At 43.1% G+C, this 23463-nt stretch overlaps 1 protein-coding gene across 3 annotated transcripts in view; it reads left to right on the top strand.

Moving 5' to 3' along the window:
- LOC149473375 (retinol dehydrogenase 16-like) overlaps positions 1-23463 on the top strand; it is a 51778-nt gene that overhangs the window by 9956 nt on the left and 18359 nt on the right. Inside the window, exons 1-2 of one of the 3 annotated variants that reach the window (XM_089680954.1) lie at positions 7521-7645; positions 18569-18899. In XM_089680954.1, the coding sequence (XP_089537080.1) occupies positions 18587-18899 (313 nt within the window). In that variant the 5' untranslated portion in view covers positions 7521-7645; positions 18569-18586. Of the gene's footprint in view, positions 1-7520; positions 7646-10004; positions 10118-18568; positions 18900-23463 lie in introns of those variants that run through there. The other 2 variants (XM_089680947.1, XM_089680961.1) reach the window with 2 other exon arrangements.

The following is a 23463-nucleotide window of genomic DNA, read 5'->3' as shown; positions in this document are numbered from 1 at the left end:
ACGACGAGGCTGCCAAGTGCGATCAGCCTCATCATCATCAATTAGGGTCTCCGCCTCACTACTAGCCCCCTCGGCTGCGTGTGGGTCAGGAGACAGACCTGTCTCTAGACCGGCTACCGAGCCACTCTCCTCGCCAGTACTTCTTCGCCTGGCTGCTGAAGAGGCGGATGTCTCCCCCCGTTCCTGACCGCCCTCTGTTAGCTCTTCCTCACTGTACAGTGGGGCTGAGCCCACAGCATGCGATACTTCGCTTGGTGAGGGAACACCAAAGGACAAGGGCAGGTAGAGGACACGTGATTTCAGTGGGCTTGCTCCCGGGCCATGCCAACTAACGGTTGTGTCTGACATACCCACCGACCGTTGGCTGTAGGTGTCAGAGGTGACCTGGGAAGAGGAAGACGACCGAGCCAACCAATCGATGACGGCAGGGTTGTCGGTGGAGACACGACCGCTGGATGACACCGGGAGCACTGGCCTCTGGCTGCGACTAGTGCTGCCTCGACCCCTTCCTCTGCTGCCACATCTGCTCGCTCCTGAAACATTGCCTCCTCTGCCACTCCTCTGCGTGTTGTCTGACATACTCTTTAATTCAACGATTCTGTGTCCCTGAGTAACAATTCTGTGTGTCCCTGAGTAACAATTCTGTGTCCCTCAGTAACGATTCTGTGTCCCTCAATAACAATTCTGTGTCCCTGAGTAACAATTCTGTGTCCCTGAGTAACAATTCTGTGTCCCTCAGTAACGATTCTGTGTCCCTCAGTAACAATTCTGTGTCCCTGAGTAACAATTCTGTGTCCCTGAGTAACAATTCTGTGTCCCTCAGTAACAATTCTGTGTCCCTGAGTAACAATTCTGTGTCCCTGAGTAACAATTCTGTGTCCCTGAGTAACAATTCTGTGTCTGTCCCTGAGTAACAATTCTGTGTCCCTCAGTAACAATTCTGTGTCCCTGAGTAACAATTCTGTGTCCCTGAGTAACAATTCTGTGTCTGTCCCTGAGTAACAATTCTGTGTCCCTGAGTAACAATTCTGTGTCCCTCAGTAACAATTCTGTGTCCCTGAGTAACAATTCTGTGTCCCTGAGTAACAATTCTGTGTCTGTCCCTGAGTAACAATTCTGTGTCCCTCAGTAACAATTCTGTGTCCCTGAGTAACAATCCTGTGTCCCTGAGTAACAATTCTGTGTCTGTCCCTGAGTAACAATTATGTGTCCCTGAGTAACAATTCTGTGTCCCTCAGTAACAATTCTGTGTCCCTGAGTAACAATTCTGTGTCCCTGAGTAACAATTCTGTGTCTGTCCCTGAGTAACAATTCTGTGTCCCTGAGTAACAATTCTGTGTCCCTGAGTAACAATTCTGTGTCTGTCCCTGAGTAACAATTCTGTGTCCCTGAGTTACAATTCTGTGTCCCTGAGTAACAATTCTGTGTCCCTCAGTAACAATTCTGTGTCCCTGAGTAACAATTCTGTGTCCCTGAGTAACAATTCTGTGTCTGTCCCTGAGTAACAATTCTGTGTCCCTGAGTAACAATTCTGTGTCTGTCCCTGAGTAACAATTCTGTGTCCCTGAGTTACAATTCTGTGTCCCTGAGTAACAATTCTGTGTCCCTGAGTAACAATTCTGTGTCCCTGAGTAACAATTCTGTGTCCCTGAGTAACAATTCTGTGTCTGTCCCTGAGTAACAATTCTGTGTCCCTCAGTAACAATTCTGTGTCCCTGAGTAACAATTCTGTGTCCCTGAGTAACAATTCTGTGTCTGTCCCTGAGTAACAATTCTGTGTCCCTCAGTAACAATTCTGTGTCCCTCAGTAACAATTCTGTGTCCCTCAGTAACAATTCTGTGTCCCTCAGTAACAATTCTGTGTCTGTCCCTGAGTAACAATTCTGTGTCCCTGAGTAACAATTCTGTGTCCCTCAGTAACAATTCTGTGTCCCTCAGTAACAATTCAGTGTCTGTCCCTGAGTAACAATTCTGTGTCCCTGAGTAACAATTCTGTGTCCCTGAGTAACAATTCTGTGTCCCTCAGTAACAATTCTGTGTCCCTCAGTAACAATTCTGTGTCTGTCCCTGAGTAACAATTCTGTGTCCCTGAGTAACAATTCTGTGTCCCTCAGTAACAATTCTGTGTCCCTCAGTAACAATTCTGTGTCCCTCAGTAACAATTCTGTGTCTGTCCCTGAGTAAAAATTCTGTGTCCCTGAGTAACAATTCTGTGTCCCTGAGTAACGATTCTGTGTCCCTAAGTAACGATCCTGTGTCCCTAAGTAACGATTCTGTGGCCCTAAAGTCTCTCTGGCCCTAACTCTGTCCCTAATACAGACAGGTCTGTCTCTCTTGAATGACCGGAGGCTAATGGAGAATTGTAAGATGGCCGCAATTTATAGCTCCACCATTACACAGTGCTGGCTGGCTGGCTGCTGATTGGCTAATGCGATCACATGTCATGAATGAATGCATTATGGGTCAGCGCGCCTTGTCTGCGTGCCTTCCCAGAGATCCCCGCTCCGTCGCCACACATGTCGCCGCCATTTTTGGGAAAATTCGATTCGTGCATCCGAAGTTGGCTAATTTTCGGATTCGGCGCAAATCGAATATTTCCCAATATTCGAAACGAATTCCACTTCGCCATGTTCGATTCGCTCATCTCTACTCATTACTCTGCTCAAAGAAATTCTGGATGAGCTCTTGCAGAGCTGCTGAATCTATTGGGTCCTTCTTTCCTTGAGTGAAAACTTGCTCTAGCAGTTTTTGTGTTCATCAACACACCTTATAGTTTTGTTATCAAATGTATTGAGCAAAACTGCCTTGCAGATAAAAAAAAGTTTTCAAAGGTAAAGAACTCCATACTTAGTAAGTGATTAAATCGGTTGCTGAAAGTGCTTAAAAAACTGAGGGTTTAGTATCACTTTAAGTAATTCTTAGTCACCGAAATGTAACAAGTTATCAGCAAAAAAATTAGAGCAGAAACAGGGGTCAGCAGTGACAACCTACACATTTCTCCTAATACAAAATTCCAGTGATTTGTGTGACAGGAAAGAACAAGGAGCCTTTATTGAGCAGTCCTTAAAGCTGTAGCCCCTCAACATATTATCCCCTATGTATTGTACAGTCCATGCCATTATTATTATTATTATTATACAGTATTTATAAAGCGCCAATAGTTCGCTCAGCGCTGTACATTACAAAGGGGGACAGAACATGTGACAGAACAATACCAATACAATGCAAAACATGAGGGGATCGAGGGCCCTGCTCTTTCAAGCTTACAATCTAGGAGGGAGGGGATAGTGGTACAGGAGGAGATAGTTGTGGGGGATGGAGTGGTAGGAAGAGTGGAGGAGGTTGGCAGGTTAGCAGGGGTTGGGGTAGGCTTCCCTGAAGAGATGGGTTTTCAGGGTGCGCCTAAAGGAGAGGAGAGTAGGTGATAATCTGATGGGTTGGGGCATGGAGTTCCAGAGGATGGGTGACACCCTGGAGAAGTCCTGGAGGTGGGCATGGGAGGAGGAGACCAGGGAACTAGAGAGAAGGAGGTCTTGTGAGGAGCGGAGTGTGCATGCTGGGCGGTACTGGGATATTAGGTCAGTGATGTAGTTCGGGGCAGTGTGGTGGACAGCTTTGTGCGTCAGTGTTAAGATTTTGAATTTGATCCGTTGCACAATCAGAAGCAAGTGGAGGGATTGGCAGAGGGGGGTGGCGGAGATGGAGTGGTTGGAAAGGTGAATGAGTCTGGCAGCCGTATTCAGGATCGACTGAAGCGGGGATAGCCAGCGGCGAGGCAGGCCAGTGAGGAGGGAGTTGCAGTAGGCGAGTCGTGATATGATGAGGGAGGGGATGCCATAAATATTTGTGACCTAAATTTACAAATCTCCTGCACACCCTTCAAACCAATATTTTTTTTTATCTTGATCACTTTAATGTCACAATTGTCTTTTCAGTAAATTTAATATTTTCTATTGAACGCTGATTGTAATTATGGTTGCAACCTGCATTAATTTTAAAAACAAATCTTCAAATAAATGTGTCACTCTAAAAAAAACCCCTTTACTTATATAATTTAAAATTCCAATTAAATCTAATAAAAAATTAAGGGCTCGTTCACACTCCATTGAATTCAGAAGAGTGTCCCAACAATGTACTTCCCCCATCCCCAGAAGAAGTCAGGGAAAATGATGGGCATCCATGGTATGAACACCACAGATAGCAATCAGCCAGATGCACCACTACAGTTCACTCCTAGCCAGGACTTGTGTAGTGGTCATTTTTATTCCCTCAATAACCACCACTCCCTCCTATGGACCTTACACCCTAATAACAAATGACACTCACACAGTTTTCACATTGGAATAGTACCAGGACAGGTTTGTCCAGTGCCCAGGGCATGGGTGTGGAACTGTAACCTCTCCCCCACTGCTAATGCATGACACAGAACTCTGCACCCATTCTCTGCCCCTTTGCTTTACCTGCCCATAGTTAGCATGGAGTGTGCGCTGCACATGCAAATTGCTTGATTTCTAGCAGTTAGAAGGAAGATGCAGTATGAAGCATCAAGCAATGGCCCAGTGGCTGCTAACCAATTAACACCACTGTGCCCAGGGCAGCTGACCATCTTGCCCAACCCTTGTCCTGGCCTTTTGTTGAAATAATATATACTTTATATAAATGTGTATATTGACCACAGCTTCAAAAGATAACAAACCATAGATATTGATATCCAAACCAATACCAAAACAATCCTTTTTTGGCTGATCTGGGATTTACAAGCCAAAATTAACTTGATTCTACCAAAAATCCCCAAAAAGTTATTCATGCCTAAAGCCAATACCACCCTCAGCCACATATTTTGGTTCAGGAGCTCAACAGGGCTTCAGCCATTCCAAAAACCTGCAATAAATATTAAAACATAAATGAACTATCTAAGTTGACAACATTTTTCATTCCCTTTCTGTTAGTGGGATTGGTAAGCTCACCAGTTTTGTGCCCATTCTAGCCCTCATCAAAAACCTCCAGGCTACGCCAGTCCACCAGCCTTTTTACTGACATCTCAGTCAGCCAAGGGACACCTCTTGCTGTGACAATAAAAAACTAGTACAGCAGGAAAATACAAACACAATGCACATAAGGAAAAAACAAAGAACATAAAAACAAATGTGAAAATCAGAAGACAAATGGAAAGGATAATTGTATTTTATTTTATAGATATCAAAACAAAATACATTTCAGCATGTACACATAAAAAATACACATTCACAAGTGAAAGACAAATCAAACAGAACAAAGTGAAGAAAAGGGGAGGGAGGACATTTTCTCTTAAGGGCATACAGAGGCTTCTGTTGGCTCCGGTAGAATTGCAGCTGTGACCCGCATCTTGCCTCTGTCTCTATAGGACACACTAGTCCGTCCACTCCCTCCTTGTCATGCTGTGCTTAAAAGAGAAGTATGGGAAACATTTTATTTTTAAATCATACTTACCTAGGTGGATGCAGCATTGGTCTGATGCTACATCTGTCCCCTGCCGGCTCTAAGGGTGAGAACTCAGCGATCACATGACCATTGATCGCTAAGTTTTCACCACTGCTGTGAGCAGAGAGCGGTGAATGTCAGTCACTGTTCTCTGCTCTGCCATCAGTGTCACCATCAGAGTCCCCCTTTATATAAGGTATCCCCCTCAGAGTCCCCCTTTACATCAGGTGTTTCCATCATAGTCCCTCTTTATATAAGGTGTGCCCATCAGAGTCCCCTTTACATCAGGTGTCCCCATCAGAGTCCCCCTTTATATCAGGTGTCCCCATCAGAGTCCCCCTTTACATCAGGTGTGCCCATCAGAGTCCCCCTTTATATAAGGTGTCACCATCAGAGTCCCCCTTTATATAAGGTGTCCCCATCAGAGTGCCCCTTTATATCAGGTGTCCCCCTCAGAGTCCCCCTTTACATCAGGTGTTTCCATCAGAGTCCCCATTTATATAAGGTGTTCCCATCAGAGTCCCCTTTACATCAGGTGTCCCCATCAGAGTCCCCCTTTATATCAGGTGTCCCCATCAGAGTCCCCCTTTACATCAGGTGTGCCCATCAGAGTCCCCCTTTATATAAGGTGTTCCCATCAGAGCCCCCCTTTACATCAGCTTTCCCCAAAAGTGTAACCTCACCCTTCCCCCTTGTACTCACAGATATTCTTGTGAATGCAGCTTCTCCTTCTTTCCCTCCTTCGGTCATGTGATAAGTCACATGACAAGGAGAGAGAGGAAGGACACTCTGCCTTTACTCCTTAGTGCTGGCTGTCTATTGCCCCCTACAGGCAGGAGGGAGCAGAAAGCCTAGTCCTCCCATCAGCAAGTGTCAGCAGCTGCTCCCTGTGACAGGAGTGAAACTGCGATCACTCCGATCACTGAGGAGTAGCACCAGCAGTGCGCCCCCCCTCAACACAGTGCTCAGGGCAGGTTGATGCTACTGGTAGCACCCGCCCCCCACCCTCCGATGCGGCGCCTGGGACACTTGCCCCCATGTTATTTTCACTAGCCAAATGCGAGCAGGCGAGTGGAAATTTCAAGCCCTGCCTTAGTGGATCAGTTTACTTTATGATCTGTGAGTGATTGGTTTATTGTATTCACTGAATTGCACTGGTGGCAATTATTAGTCACTTATAACTTTGGTATGAGCTATTTTGGATGATTCAAACCATTTTTTGTACATTTTATTCTATTTTAATATTATTTGTTGTTTAGTGGCATGTTATATCATTTATTGTTTTTTTCATCTGATTTTTTAGGATAAGCTAGTGTGGGAGTACTGTATTATTTAAGGTAGTGGTGCACCATTTATTTTATATTTTGCACAATATCCATTTGGTATATGGTTGGGTGTTAGCAGCCCCCCCCTTAATTGTCATTAGTTTATTCTGAGTAGTGCAGGAGGTCTATATCATTTTATTTTTAGTATGCAAACCTTTTCCTTTCTTGTACAATGCAAACTTTCATCCACAGCTCACTCAGATATGGCTCTCTGAAGCCCAGGACAAGAACAACTTCTTGCTCCAGTCTTGCTTGATTTATACCACCTGCTGGTGGTCATCAGCGGACCATTCCAGAACCACCTCTGCCATAATGGCCTGCAAAACCCGCACTGGACTCCACCTTAATCTCCCAGATCTGAATGCATGCGAGGAGGCACATAGCGTCCATCGATCACCTTGCCTTTCATAATGTCACACCATGTAGAAGACCATGGCAAACAGCCAGATAACTGAAGCAGTACGACTTCTTATCCAGCTATAAAAATGCAAACTAGTATTTAGCAAGGCCTGCAGTGTACTGGGCATATGAATGTCCTATCTGATTTTAGTATCTATCTTGGTGAGTAAAAAATACATTTATCAACAAGGGAAAAACTCATTGTAACATTTACAAGATTTTTTTTCACAGACTACCTCCAGTCTTAATCTTTCTTATGTCTTCTCATCTATCTCCTCCCATATCTTTTCAGGGAGGTGTAGGCAGCTATTACTGCAAAAGCTTCCTCAACTTAAAAAATTTTCAGGGGAGGGAGTGGTGTCAAAGTCCTGGCTTTTGTTTTGTGTTTAGAGTAAACTTTAGACCCTGTAATAACCTCACAGCAAGGAACACAACATCCTGGTAATTGGAGCCATTTGGAGGTAGGTGGAAATCGAATGCATTGAAACACAATTTAGCAGTTCTGGCATTGCTATTATTTTCATTTTCTAGATAAGAGGTTGCTACAATTGACACCTGACCACAGACACTAAATAACCTTGACTGGTTTATGGACACAGTTTGTTGCAAATCTGTGCAAGCAATGAAATAAATGTGCAGCAAATGGTAATTTTCTTTGTAAAGCCATTCACATGAATGCATACCGTGTAGTACATTAACTTGTGTGTCAATGTTTGATAACATGCATTGCTTTAAGGCAGCCAATGTTTTATGAATGGGCTGCCATAGCATAGCAATAGATGAGAATATGCACACCGCCACACAGTGTATCTCAGCACACAGTATGTGTTTTTGCCTCTGCTGTATAGTACATTGGGGTAACATTCATAAGTGACTACAGTAGGACACATGCGTGGCACATGTGATAATGTGATACCATAACATAAAAGTCTGAATGGTCACTAAATGTACAGCTAGTGCTGGTTTTCTTCTGAAAACACTAGTCTCTTGCTGGCTTCAATACTTTCAAGTTATAAACCCTTCTGGGTTAACGTAGTAAATTAATGTCTCAAAGTCAGAATTCCTTTTCTGTAAACATGTTCCAGATCAGTGCCTTAGAAATTAAGGAAGCCATTGGACCACTAAAACTAGCATTTTCAGGAGGAAAGATCAGCCTTTACATTCTTGGCTGGGCTGTCATCTTATGTCTTCACATACTTATAGGCAGGCAGATCTGGTGGCTAAAAAACCCACTCGTACTTAGAATAATAACAGAGCAATGCGTGGTGATGCAGATTTTTACACTTGAAACCGGCTATAGACAAGTGTGCAGAAAAAGGGTCACTTCCTTTATAATTACACCTGTTAAGCATATGTCTCCTTCTATAACTGCTAGTTGCTTATGGCTTCAGGACTTCTGAGCCACGTATCCAGAAAAGACATGCATCAAATGGCTCAGAAGGAAATAATTCCTTATCTCTATGCTTGTTTTTAGTTAAAAGCATTTAAGCCAAAGTACCAGTATGGCAGTCAGGCAATTACTGTAGGTTTTCTATTTGTGTGTTTTTTCCTGTGGGTTGAACTGGATAGACTTGTCTTTTTTTTTTTTTTTTTTTTTTATTATTATTTAACTATGTTACTATCTAAGGTTTCAATTGCTGACCTCTAGAAATGCAAGTTACTTAGCTGTTCCTGACTTCAGTACTGTTTCAGTCACTGAGATAGAACAACCATGTAGCAATGCAGTCAGAACTGGTTATACATGTTCTGGGTCAGTAATAAGCCAGAGGATCAGTTAGTATGACAACCAGGAAACTAGCTTTTCCAGAATAACTATATGTTGTATAAAACAGGTTTCTAGGTGCCTAAAGCTCCTGTTCAACCACCCTGTTGGTATATTTTCACTTGATCAGCACCACAGGCAGTAGGCCTCAGCACTGATCTGTGTATTCTGATGGTGGGGGAGTTGCCCTGTTGTTGGAGCACTAAATTGTATGTCTGTGCAACTGGGGTGTGTCAGCACAAGTCTTGGTCACAGGCGGACTGGTAGGCTGTTCTCCCAGCATAGCCAGAAAACTGATCATACTAGGAAGCATGCGTGATCTGTTTGAAAATAGGAAAGCAGGATCACCAGATATTTCAAACAAAGGAAGAAATACAAAGAGAACAGGATACTTTTTAACACTCGTATATATGGTATGACAGGCACGGTACAACAGGCACATATCAGGAATATAAAACAAGAGGGTAACATATTCTTTAAAAGAGAATTCCAGGCAAATCATGACCATTCCTAAAAATGCTTACTCCCCCCTCCTAACACCTATTTTCAGGCCGCTTCAGACCAATCGTGTGGTCTCCACTTTGTCAGCCAGTGCTGGCTACATGTGAAAATACGTATACAGATTTTTTCTTACACAGGTTAACCATAATAGGTTTCAGGAGGGGGAACGGAACATTTTAAAGAGTAATTAGGCATTGCCTGGAATTTTACTCTATGTGCCCTTTGAAACAGAGGAGATGCACAGTGTCATTACAGGGAGTTCTGGTAGTCCTGACATGGATCAGTTGAGCACAATCAGAAGTACTGGCAGATATTCTTGAAGTTCTAGCAGACAGTTTGTGAGCACCATTGTAAGTATTGGCAGAGATTTTAAAGTACCAATGCAACAGCCATGCAGCAAAAGACTACATGTCTGTGGAACTACAGGTAACAGAATAGCCTTACATGTTTGTAAAACTAGAAGCAGTAGAGCAGCTGCAGAGCTGATTTGTGACAGCTACACTACAGTGACGCCATTCATTATTCATCTGGGAATTTACTGTGCCCAGTTCCCATAGCAAAACACCATGTGACACTATCCTAGACAGTGTACCATAGAGAGAATTTAAATGATCACATACAATGCAAATCTGGTTCTACAAACATCTAGATCCTTGATGACCGCTTGTAGGTGAGAAGAAATCCATACTTTTTTTTTTTTTTTCCGCATTATTATTACATTTTGTAAGAATAAATCAGTTGGTGACTAATGTATGCGTTGCCATCTATTAAATTACTTCTGAACTGGTTGCTCCCTAGAAATGCTCCTTGCTGTCAGACGACAGATATATATTGTATTTACAGTGTGTGTGTATATGTATGTGTGTGTGTGTGTGTATATATATATATATATATATATATATGTGTGTATATATGCATGTATGTGTGTATATATATATGAGCGTCCCAAAGGAACCCTGGGAAGGTCCTGTTCAGGGTTTGTAGATCTCCCAGGTTCCTTACCTATACCTTTTTAGGGATCTCTGATATGAGGTGCAGTGCAGGGTTTACCTCTCTCTCCATGGGCAATTAAATCCACCTGGGACCTATAGCCAGAGTTCTCGGCCTGGGGATCAGACAAGTCCTGTCTGATGAGCTGAAATGTTGGTGCAAACTAACTAGCTGTGTATGTTGTGGCTGACAAGCTATAGGCTTGATTTGCTAGTTAGGGCCTGCATAATTGTGTAGTGAGAGCCGGCACATGGCTAGGTTTTTTTTTTTGTTTTTTTTTTTCGTTTTTTAATATTTTCCTGCCCTGTTAATTTTGGCTAAACACTGTACTGCACATTGTATATAGTCTTTTGTAAATGGCACCTTCACTGTTTGCCACTAATCTCACTGGATTTGGGAACTGCCTGAAAGATTGCGTACCCCAGGAAGCATATATCCCAGCTGCTTATCCCCAGCTCACAAATAAAAAAAAATATTTGTGTATAATTGTTTGTAAACTGGTATAAACAGGAATATTGTATATATAGTTGCAGTAATGGTGTATACAGGTGAAACTCAAAAAATGTGAATATCATGCAAAAGTTCATTTATTTCAGTATTGCAACTTATAAGGTGAAACTAATATATGAGAGACTCTTTACATGCAAAGCAAGATAGTTCAAGCCGTGATTTGTCATAATTGTGATGGCTTACAGCTCATGAGAACCCCAAATCCACAATCTCAGAAAATTAGAATATTACATGCAATCAATAAAACAAGGATTGTACATAGAACAATATCGGACCTCTGAAAAGTATAAGCATGCATATGTACTCAGTACTTGGTTTGGGCCCCTTTTGCAGCAATTACTGCCTCAATGCGGCGTGGCATGAAAGCTATCAGCCTGTGGCACTGCTGAGGTGTTATGCAAGACCAGGATGCTTCAATAGCAGCCTTCAGCTCTTCTGCATTGTTCGGTCTCATGTCTCTCATCTTTCTCTTGGCAATGCCCCATAGATTCTCTATGGGGTTCAGGTCAGGTGAGTTTGCTGACCAATCAAGCACAGTAATCCCACGGTCATTGAACCAGGTTTTTGTGCTTTTGGCAGTGTGGGCAGGTGCCAAGTCCTGCTGGAAAATGAAGTCTGCATCCCCATAAAGCTCGTCTGTGGAAGGAAGCATGAAGTGCTCCAAAATCCCCTGGTAGACGTCTGCGTTGACCCTGGACTTAATGAAGCACAGGGGACCAACACCAGCAGATGACATGGCTCCCCAAATCAACACAGACTGTGGAAACTTCACACTGGACTTCAAGCATCTTGCAGTGTGTGCCTCTCCATTCTTCCTCCATACTCTGGGTCCTTGGTTTCCAAATGAGATGCAAAAGTTGCTCTCAGCAGAAAAGAGGACTTTGGACCACTGAGCAACAGACCAGGTCTGTTTTTCTTTAGCCCAGGTAAGACGCTTCTGATGTTGTTTGTTGTTCAGGAGCGGCTTGACAAGAGGAATACGACATTTGAAGCCCATGTCCAGGATCCGTCTGTGTGTGGTGGCTCTTGATGCACTGACTCCAGCCTCAGTCCACTGCTTGTGAAAGTCCCCAACACTTTTGAATGGCCTTTTCCTGACAATCCTCTTCAGGCTGCGGTCATCCCTGCTGCTTGTGCACCTTTTACTTCCACACTTTTCCCTTCCACATAACTTTCTAGTAATGTGCTTTGATACAGCACTTTGGAAACATCCAACTTCTTTTGCAATTACCTTTTGAGGCTTTCCCTCCTTATGGAGGGTGTCAATGATGGTTTTCTGCACAACTGTCAGGTCAGCAGTCTTTCCCATGATTGTGATTCCTACTGAACCAGACTTCGAGACCATTTAAAGGCTCAGAAACTTATTGCAAGTGTTTTGGCTTAATTAGCTGATTAGAGTGGGATACTTTGAGCCGAGAATATTGCACCTTTTCACAATATTCTAATTTTCTGAGATTGTGGATTTGGGGTTTTCATGAGCTGTAAGCTATAATCCTCACAATTATGACAAATCACGGCTTGAACTATCTCCTATATTAGTTTCACCTTTTAAGTTGCATTACTGAAATAAATTAACTTTTGCACGATATTCTAATTTTTCGAGTTTCACCTGTATACTGCTTGCTGCGCTTCATCGTGCTATGTTATATATATTCCGTTATCTTATTATATGGAGACACTTGTACATACATGTGTGTAGCCTGTTACATAAAGGACATAATAGTGTAGTACTACCCCCCCCCCCTTAGGAGTTGCTGAAGGTTTGGGTCCCCCTATAGTCCTACGCAGCAAGGCAACACGCATTCCTCACAGACTTGCATCCAGGAGACAGTAACCAGTCCTTGAGCTTGTCTTTGTTATTTTTTTTTGTGATTTTATTAAGGGGTTTAGAACTTGGATGGGGTAAGTGGTGTATGGGATGCCAAAGGGAACTGGAACTAAGGACTATTTCCTGGAAATATCTACAAGTCTCCACACAGCAAAATTCTCTTCTTGGCAAGCTCTCCAGCCTCTCCTGATGTACCACCCCAGATAATCCTCCTATATCCAGCTATCTGAAGGAATCCCTGGGCAGGAGATCCAGTGCCTGTCACTTTAAGGTGTACAGTCCCGGGCAAGGAGCTAATCTGGCTTCCCACCAGAGTGCTTCTTTCCCCTTAACTGGCTCAGGGGGTGTAGGATTACTCACTCAGTCCTGTTACTATGAACTGGTGGGTTGGTAGCTGCATTCAGGCCTTCTGCTGAGCTGGCTTCTCCCCTGCTGCACAGGTGGTCCTTACTATGGGGGCTGATGAGGTCTGAGCATTCCCCTTCTCCAGCACCACTGCCTAGAGGTGGACCCCCTCCCAGGCTTCTGCACCTCAGCCTTCTCATTCCATCTTCCACCCAATCTCTCCTGCTGATGAGCAGGCTCTGTCACATTTAAGGGCAGCCCTGGCCCCATGCCAAGCCTCCTACATGGGGTTTCGCCAGGGTCTCCTAAGTGTGCAGGCCAACCCCTCCTCACCCCCGCCAACTGCTTCTAGAATCTTCTACAAGATTCTATTACGGGGGAGATATCAGGGAACTTTCCTGCAGAGCCTCTCAGCCCTGACCAAAATTTAACCCTGTTAACTATTACACCCAGGCTGCTACTCAGCCTATGACTAAAAATTGAACACTAGCTCCCCCTGGCTATCTAAAGGGGTGCTACAATAGTACAATGTATTATACAGCAAACCATATAGGGCTAAATAGTATGATAGAAAATATGTGAAGCAATAGACAAAGCGACATTTATCTCCAATTTCGTAGCCAGCATCACAATGTTCCATGCCCAAGGTAGATGGGGTACATGCTACTCATTTCATTTATCACCTATCCCTAGTGCACAGATTTTCTGGGAAGAAAGAAAATGGCGGCCATTGAATGGTACCCTGCCCTGGGTATAGAATGCACATCTCTCCTTCCACCTAAATAGAGGGTGGGTAAGTGAGCGCAAAACAGATCAGGTGAACAGCTAACATACAGGGTAATCCTCAATACCTTGGAATATAAAAATGTAAATGGTGTATGCAGCGCTAAGGAATGAATAACAAGCAAGGAGGGTGTCACCATATATAGTAAAAATTCAATAGTTCATATAGTATAGCAAAAAGGAAGCTGGATATGATCCAATGGTGTTTCCAAATCCCATTCAGTAGAATAAGAAGAGAATTTAGTGAGGTTGTGCGCTTACCACAAGTACACACAATGTAAGCATTGTATGCAAATAACTGGGCGTCACGGTCTGGTCAGCAGCCTGGGCAACATCTGGTCATATGAGGACATCTGGGTCACAGGTCCAGCGCTGTCCAGGCCCCCTCTGGCTCTCAACTCCAAATCTCCACCTTACAAAGCTCATTAACAAACGAGCCGGGAGGCAAAAAAGTGCTAATAGTGAAGTACGTTTATTAAGAGCATAAAAAGTGAGCTAAAACAGCAACAACTCACATTGATAAAGCATACATCCAGGCCCAATAAATGGGCTCCCTGGTGGCTAGTAGTTCAGTCAGCATGCAAAAATATATACACCTCCAGGTCCAATAGATAAGTCCCTGGTGGCTAGTGGTATCAGCATAAAGATATAAAGTTTAAATATTTTGTGATGACAGAAAGATACTCATCCAGGTCTGGTGAAGGTATTCCCTGGTGACTAGTGGTTCCCTAATAGCAAGGCGTCAATAGGGTGGATCCCCTAACATGTTTCGAGCTAAAGCTCGTTTTCAAAGGGGTGTGTCAGGGATCCCCTCGATCCCTGCCGCGATGGTCCCGGCGCAGGCACACTGCTCCGCCCTGTACACGGGCACTAGGTCCGGGCCGGCCGCGGCGTTCAAGTTCGCGCATGCGCAGTAGAAGCCGCGGCCGCCCGCTGGGCACCAATGGCAGCGCAGGGCGGGATATTTAAAGGTCCCTGAGCTGTCATTTCGTTGCCTTCTGGTCTTACCTGCTTCCTGTGATTCTGTACCTGTGCCTTGTAAGTTTATTGACCCGGATTGTTCTTGACCTGCTGATTTCTCCTGCCCAGACCCTTGCTTGCCTGACCTCTCTCCCTGGATGCCCCTCATTAGATCTGACCTCCTGTTGCTGACCTGGCGTGTGACCCGACGATTCTCTGCCTGCTCCCTTGTACCTTACCGTCCTCTACGTTACCGACTCGGCCTGTCTGACTTCGCACTTGCTCAGCCATCCATCCATCCATCCCATCGGGGTCACCCGACCTCCTCACATCTGGCTCTCCCTGGTTGGAGCCCCTGGTGAACACCCCTACCACTGACAGGTGTGCTCAGTAGTGGCGACCTGGTCTCGGGGTACTACAAGTCCATCCCCACCATCAGGGGCCCTGGTGAAAAAGTACCCTGGGGCTTAGACTCCGCGCTCTGGGCACGCCTGACCAGTGGAGTGCTAGTGGTGCCGCTCGGCGGTCCCTCACAGGGTGAATCCTAACCCTAGACGCCAATTCTGAAATACCCGTGGCCGCGCATGTGCATTACACGCCACGCGCCGCTCCGGGATACTGCGCATGCATGAATGACATCACACGCTACCGTGTGACTACTGCGCATGCGCGAGCGCATCGTTAATATGGATGCTGAAGCCCAAGTGTCCACATCCGCCCACACATAGGCAGGCTTAGGGCGGGTCTGGACGGCTGCTCGTTCCTCCATGAAACTGGAGACCAGAGCAGCATCTAAGTAATAAAAACAAAGCCCAGATACACTGGACTACCAGGGAAATATATATAAGAGCCATGGAATACATCCAAATCCATAACCATGACATCAAATTAAAAAGAACAACATATGTACACTGCTATACATGTATAATTTTCTGGATCACATTTTATTAAAGTCCTTGCGATGATCCATCAGTCAGTGCATCCAAAGTAAAATATATAGTGAATACATCTTTATTAAAAAAATAGGATCATGACCCTTTTAGGTGACCTATATACAATATTATCATAAATAAATGTCACATACACATAACGAATAGACTATCGCAAGGACTTTAATAAAATGCGCATGCGCGGCCGCGGGTATTTCAGAATTGGCGTCTAGGGTTAGGATTCACCCCTTTGAAAACGAGCTTTAGCTCGAAACATGTTAGGGGATCCACCCTATTGACGCCTTGCTATTAGGGAACCACTAGTCACCAGGGAATACCTTCACCAGACCTGGATGAGTATCTTTCTGTCATCACAAAATATTTAAACTTTATATCTTTATGCTGATGATACCACTAGCCACCAGGGACTTATCTATTGGACCTGGAGGTGTATATATTTTTGCATGCTGACTGAACTACTAGCCACCAGGGAGCCTATTTATTGGGCCTGGATGTATGCTTTATCAATGTGAGTTGTTGCTGTTTTAGCTCACTTTTTATGCTCTTAATAAACGTACTTCACTATTAGCACTTTTTTGCCTCCCGGCTCGTTTGTTAATGAGCTTTGTGAGGTGGCGATTTGGAGTTGAGAGCCAGAGGGGGCCTGGACAGCGTTGGACCTGTGACCCAGATGTCCTCATATGACCAGATGTTGCCCAGGCTGCTGACCAGACCGTGACGCCCAGTTATTTGCATACAATGCTTACATTGTGTGTACTTGTGGTAAGCGCACAACCTCACTAAATTCTCTTCTTCTCCTTCCACCTGTCCCCATTTCTGGGTAGAAGAATAAAGGAAAACAGTGGCCACTAAGTAGTCCCCTCCCCAGGGGTGTGCAGGAACAAAATGCTCTGGCGCCCAGGGTGAAGATGTAATTGGGTGCTACTCTTTATGTATTAGGGTTGTGCAATGGATGAAACATAGGCAGAATCCCATTGTCATGAAACTTGAAATGGCATAATAAAATCAAATCTATATTAGGATAGGATAAGTATGTAAAGAATTTATTGGCAACTGACCTGAAATCTAAATTATGTATGCTTAAATACAATTTAATAAAAAATGCCTTACTTGTGTATGTAGTTATTTGTAGCCCTCAAAAATATTCTATATGACAAAATGTGAAAGAAACATGCATTTTCAATTAAATGCATTTAATTTCTGAACAAGTAATTTACTGTTAAATTGCTTTTCCGTCACAATCTTTGTATATACACCATATATTTTAAAACTCAAATTCAACTGCCTTTTCCCTGCAGTATGGCAAAATGGAGGCATTCCATACATTACTGGTGCACAGAATGCACCCAGAAATCTTATTTTCTGATTCTGTGATTGGCTTACTGCTTTTTTTTTTTTATCTGGATGACTTTGCTCCGATACAAGTCAAATATCAGCCTTCCCCTGCAGGAGCTCCAGACATGTCCTCTTCTAAAGAGATGCAAACACTGCGCCTTTTCTCATTACAGTGCTGAGATATACTTGGTTATAATGAAAGTAGACTGCCCTCCTCCCCTTCCCATTCACATATAAGCCAGAGAGAGGATGTGGTGAAACAAAGAGCTATTTCTTCAGAACAGAGGAATGTGTGTATCTGCTATATTCCTGGCAGTGCATATGGATTACTCAAAGGAGATAATTTTTTGCTCAACAAAGCTGGATATTTTAAATGCAGCTTTTGAGTGGCAAATTATCACCTTAAATTATGAAATATCCTAATAATCACACAGCCCAACAGAAGAGATCTTCTTTTTTTTTTTTTCTTGGTGCGTTGCTCTTTTTACCTGTTCGGGGTGCTGAATCAGAAAATTACATTGACTAGACTGCATCAGTTCTAGTTTCTTAGATACGGTCGAATTTATAATTTTTTTTTTTTTTTTTTTTTTAAATGATCTTGCTGATCAACTTGTCCTGTTTCCGAGTTTGTGTTTGCTACAAGTTAGTATGTTATTAACTGTATGATTGTATAGCAGGTATGTGTATATTGCCACTCATCGTTTCATTTTTGCAGATCGAGCGCCATAGAGGTTATGTCTACTTTTTATGTGTTTTCTTTCCTGATACAAGGAAACTATATAAAACACTACATTAGAATATTCAGATTTTTTTGATGGGTGACCAGAGTGAAGAGTGGTATATGGCATGTATGCTGTATCTCTAAAACTTGAAATAAGTATCTAGAATGTATTTTATGAATATCTGCTTTTCATGTTGCGCTCCCTTGAGAGATGGGGAGACCGGAGACCCACCATATGAGAGCTTACAGTTGGAAATCCAAATGTTTGATCATCCAAACGATATTTGACCATCCATTATGGGGGGTCAACACCTTCTGGTAGTGGGAAATTCATACATTACACATTGGAGAAGACCTTTCTGGACCAATGTGACACCCTTCTATAGGGCTTTCATCCATTTACAATTTTGTATTTATGTGATGCCCTTTTATAGGACTCTCACTATCTAATGTAGTGTTGGGAAAGCGCTTTATATATACACATATATTGGTTTTAGGTTTCTTGATATATATGTTTTATGTTGGAGCCATACTGTCTAGTCATGGTTTTGAAAACGTGGAATATGCCTTTTTAATTTAGACATTTTTTAAGTGCTTGATATTAAAATGTGCAGAATATTGACACCAAGACTTCAATTTATATTTTCCTGTAAATAAAGAATGTAAATAATAGTTAATGCTTTTCATGTGTCACTATAGGTATCCTGATTTTTCATCATGTGGCTACTTCTACTGGCAGCTTTTGGTTTGATCCTCTTGTACAGATGGTACAAATACAGTCTGATTTTGGAGAATCTCACAGATAAATATGTCTTCATCACTGGATGTGATTCAGGGTTTGGAAATGTGTTGGCTAAACAACTGGACAAACGTGGAATGAAGGTTCTGGCTGCTTGCTTGACCGAGACGGGGGTTGAGAATCTAAAGAAAGAGGCTTCCAGTAGACTGCAGACAACAATCCTCAATGTAACAAACTCTGAAAGCGTGAGCTCCGCTGCCAAGTGGGTCAATGATATAGTCTCAGACCAAGGTTTGATATTGTAATGTATACAAATTAACAAATTATACAAGTTGTGTAAATTTAGCCTATAAAAAAAGTTGTAATTCTTAAATGCAACCAATTAGAACTCTACACTGTACTGAAGTGAGACCATTATTTGATGGATTCTTATCTGTTATGAGTGATTTTTCAATTCCATACTTTTTTTATGGGGGGACGGGGGACGGCAGTGTTCATAAACCAACTTGTGGAGGGATAAAGCTGAATTAATTATACACTGCCACAAATAAAGGTGTGTATGAAATGTTGGCCAATGCAATTAATAGACACTGTTTGGCCTCCAACAGGATTAGGATGCCTATATTAACTGTGCAAGCATTTGGTAATCTACACCCTGCAACCTTGAATTTGTTGACATTGCTGCACCTTGTGAAATTATGGGGAAAGGAGTTGCATTTGGAGCATAGTAAAGCAGGCCATAGACTGCTCGTTTATCGGCTGAAAAATTGGTCATTCTGTTGCCATCAATGCTTACGAAAATCGGCCGTTTTACGTAAATTTTCCAGCATGACCGATAAAAGAAATGAGGAGGAACTGCGGAAATCGGCTGATGACATTGCCCCACTAACGTTGCGAATATCGGACGATTATTCTTTCAGACAAAAATTTGGCCGATAAACGAACCGTCTATGGCCTGCATAAGGGTCACTTTGGTGTACTCTAAGTTGTTTCTGGATGCAAGGTAGGGGGAAATACAGAGTTAATCTGTCAGATTGGAGGACACAATTTTTTATGCACCCAAAAGCATTACAATCAGCCTCTTGGGAAAACCATTTTTTTTTTGGCTGGATGACCTTTTAGGTTGTGTCTTTAAAAAGAACTGGTCTTACTCATAAGTGGGGCTTTGTGGCTGGCTAGTTTTGGTGCCCAAGCCAAGCCCCAACCCTACACCAGCCCTGCTAGAACACAATTTTAAAGCTCCTAGAAGTTATTAGTATTTAGTTTCTGCTCCTAGAAGCTAAATAGTGTTCTCCTTTGTGTCCATGCACACTACTTTGGGCTACTGATGATTTGGTTTTTTTAGCTGCAGCTTCTAGGAGCAGAAAAAGTGTAGAGGTTTTTTTTTGTTTGTTTTTTGGGGCTTTTTTTTTTTGAGCATTTTTCCAGCAGCATGGCGCAAGTGTGCATGCAGCTCAAATATTTTCACTGCACTTTATTGGTGGTGTTCAGGGAATGGCAAGAGTCACATCACAAGGACACACACTCAGCATCAGTCACTTGATATACACAGTCAGTCACATAAAGTGGACGATCCTCAGTAGTTTCGGGTGAAAGCACGTGCACTACCTCACAGCCATCTTCCTAAAGTCTCTCCTCATAAGGGTCATAAGTGCACAGGACTGTGCTCTCTGTAGACACTTCCTAGCTGGGTACACCTCTCCCAGGAATCCTCCAGTGATCTCCAGCCTGGCCTAAAAGGCCTTTGCAATCCACACTAGCACTCATCCCACAGAATGTCTACAACCAGGTGCTCCTGCATACAGATCCACTCCACCCAGCCTTCTGCCCTGTCCAGGGCCCATGTGTATAGATTACATGTTCACAGTTGTTGGATGTGTGGCTCCCATGCCCCAAGAGTGAGTGTGCTCCTCCTCATCTAGCTTACATATGGGTGCTAACTCACCCTGGACATCACTTAAGAAAGCTCTGGAAAAACGGAAAGCAATCACTTGCTTCTAAAGTTCCCCTTCACAGGCTATAATGGGAATAGAGTCATCTAGTGGCTAACCAGCTAACTGCACCTGCTTACATACTTCTACACAGTCACTGATCAGTATTGGACCTTCCCTGAAAGCAGGACCAAACCCTCCTATTGTTTTTAGCCAAGGAAGCTGCCATCTTAGCTTCTGTTTGGTCTGCAACTGTACCTTCCTCCCCTTTGTTGCTTCATTGTCATTGTTGCCATCTTTTTCCTGCTTTCCTCAGAATCCAAAGTTTCAGCTGGCTTGACTGGCCCCAGATGACCTAACTACCATGCAGACGCACAGGAGCTACTTCTTCCCAGCATGTACAGAATGCTGAGATTGTACATTGAACTGTACAGGAATGGTTTGGTGTACAATGAAAAAGAAAAATGGTAGTGGGAAAGGAAAGGGCTGTTCGGCAATAAAAGCCTACCAGGCAACATTTTTCTAAATAAAAGACTTTAGTTCTGCTATTAGAGATTTCATTCAGCTGATTTCACATGTAGAGAAGGCAAAAAAAAGTGTTGTGAAAGTAATACTATTTAGTGGATAACTGTAAATATTAAGCATCATGACAGATAAATGCAGAACAGTTGCAAAAATCACAAAATTGATATAGCGGATGAAGCAAAGGAAGGGAGGTACGGGGAATGCTTTCAGTTACAGCTTTCTCTCCAGCTAGGAGAGAAGTGAACAGCTCAAAAGTATCATCTCGCATTTCATACCAAATCTCTTAAGATTAGCAGTGGAAGGCAGTAGTATCTTAAATGATCTCATAATGCAGATATACAGCTGCAAGACTAGAAAACAAGAGTGCCTAGTTACAATTAAATGTTTCAAGAGGAATTTAAGACAAAAAGGTACAATTTTCAGGGTACTGCTTAGGCAAAAATAGAGTAGTTCTAAAGGCTGAAGGTTTTTACCTTCATAAATTCTTTGCATGAAGGTAAGAAACCTTTTGTGTGCAGCAGCCCCCCCATACTTACCTGAGCCCGATCTTGACCAACAATGAACAAGAGCAGCAGCTCTCTCAGATCAGTCCCTCCCTCCTCATTGACTCAGAGGAAGCATCAGGCACCATTGGCTCCCACTGTTGTCAATCACAGCCAGTGAGGAAGGAACAGGAGGTAGGGCTGAGCCGCACTGTCTATGGACACACAGAGTGGGGCTTGGGAGTGAGCATGCATGAGTGCCCCCATAACAGGCAGCTTGCTATGGAGGCACTCGGTAGAGAGAAGAGCCAGGAGTGCCAGTGGGGGACCCCAGAAGAGGATATTTGGGGCTGCTCTGTGCAAAACTATTACACAAAGCAGGTAAGTATAACATGTTTGTAAACAACAACTTTAGTACACTTTAACCTTCATATACAGTTAGGTCCCTAAATATTTGGACACAGGCACAATGTTAGATTTTTTTTCAGGTATTTACCAAAACATATTCAAGCTATAGTTATATCATGGATATGGGCTGAAAGTGCACACTCTTGGGTTTAATTTGAGAGTATGTACATCCAAATTAGAGGAAAGGTTTAGGAATTACAGCTTTTAAGAACATTCATCTCCCCTTTTTTTTTTTTTTAAGGGACCAAAAGTAATTGAACACTTGAATCAAAAGTTGTTTTATGGCCAGGTGTGGGCTACTCCTTCGTTATTTCTGGTCTGGAGTTGATTCTAAGTGGTATTTGCATTTGGAATCTATTGCTGTGAACGTACATCATGCATTCAAAAGGAGCTGTCCATGAAGGTGAAACAGATTTTTTTTTGTTTTTGAAGCCTTACAATGGTCTATCAGAGAGAAAGCAGCAACATTAGGAGTGGCCAAATCAACAGTTTGGTACATTCTGAGGAAAGAACAATGCACTGGTGATCTTGTCACCATAAAAAGGCATTGATGTCCATGGAAGACAACAGTGGTGGATGATCGCAGGATCCTCTCTATGATAAAGAAAAACCCATTCACAACATCCAGACAAGTGAAGGACACTCTCCAGGAGGTGGGCGTATCATTGTCAAAGTCTACAATCAAGAGAAGACTTCACGAGAGCAAATACAGAGGGTTCACCACAATGTGGAAACTATTCGTAAGCATAAATAGAAAAGCTAGATTAGACTTTGCCAAAAAACATCTAAAAAAGCCAGACCAGTTCTGGAAAAGCATTCTTTGGACGGATGAAACTAAGATTAATCTGTACCAGAATGACAGGAAGAAAAGTGTGGAGAAGGCTTGGAACAGCTCATGATCCAAAGCACACAACATCTGTAAAACATGGTGGAGGCAGTGTGATGACATGAGCATGCATTGCTTCCAGTGGCACTGGGTCATTGGTGTTTATTGATGTGACAGAAGCAGCTGGATGAATTCTGCAGTGTTTAGAGATACTGTCAGTCAAATGCAGCAAAGTTGACTGGATGGCGCTTCACAGTGCAGATGGACAATGATCCAAAAGACACTGCAAAAGCAACCCAGGAGCTTTTGAAGGAAAAGTGGAATATTCTGCAATGGCTGAGTCAATCACCTGATCTCAACCCAAATGAGCATGCATTTCACTTTCTGAAGGCAAAACTAAAGGCAGAAAGACTCACAAAACAAATAACAACTGAAGATAGCTGCAGTTACAGCCTGGCAAAGCATCAGAAAGGAGGAAACCCAGTCTTTGGTAATGTCCATGGGTTCCAGACTTCAGGCAGGCATTGCCAGTAAAGGATTCTCAACAACATATTAAAAATTTAAATTTTATTTGATATTCATTTGTCCAATGACTTTTGGTCCCGTGAAAAAGGGGGGATGGCCACTCTTAAGAGCTGTAATTGCTAAACCCTTCCTCCAATTTGGATGTACATACCCTCAAA

This window comes from Staurois parvus, unplaced genomic scaffold (assembly GCF_062004578.1).
Source record: "Staurois parvus isolate SC_StPar_1 unplaced genomic scaffold, SC_StPar_1.0 ptg000017l, whole genome shotgun sequence".
Classification (NCBI taxonomy): Eukaryota; Metazoa; Chordata; class Amphibia; order Anura; family Ranidae; genus Staurois; species Staurois parvus.
Note: the sequence above shows the minus strand (reverse complement) of the source record. Positions and strands in the feature narration are given on the sequence as shown.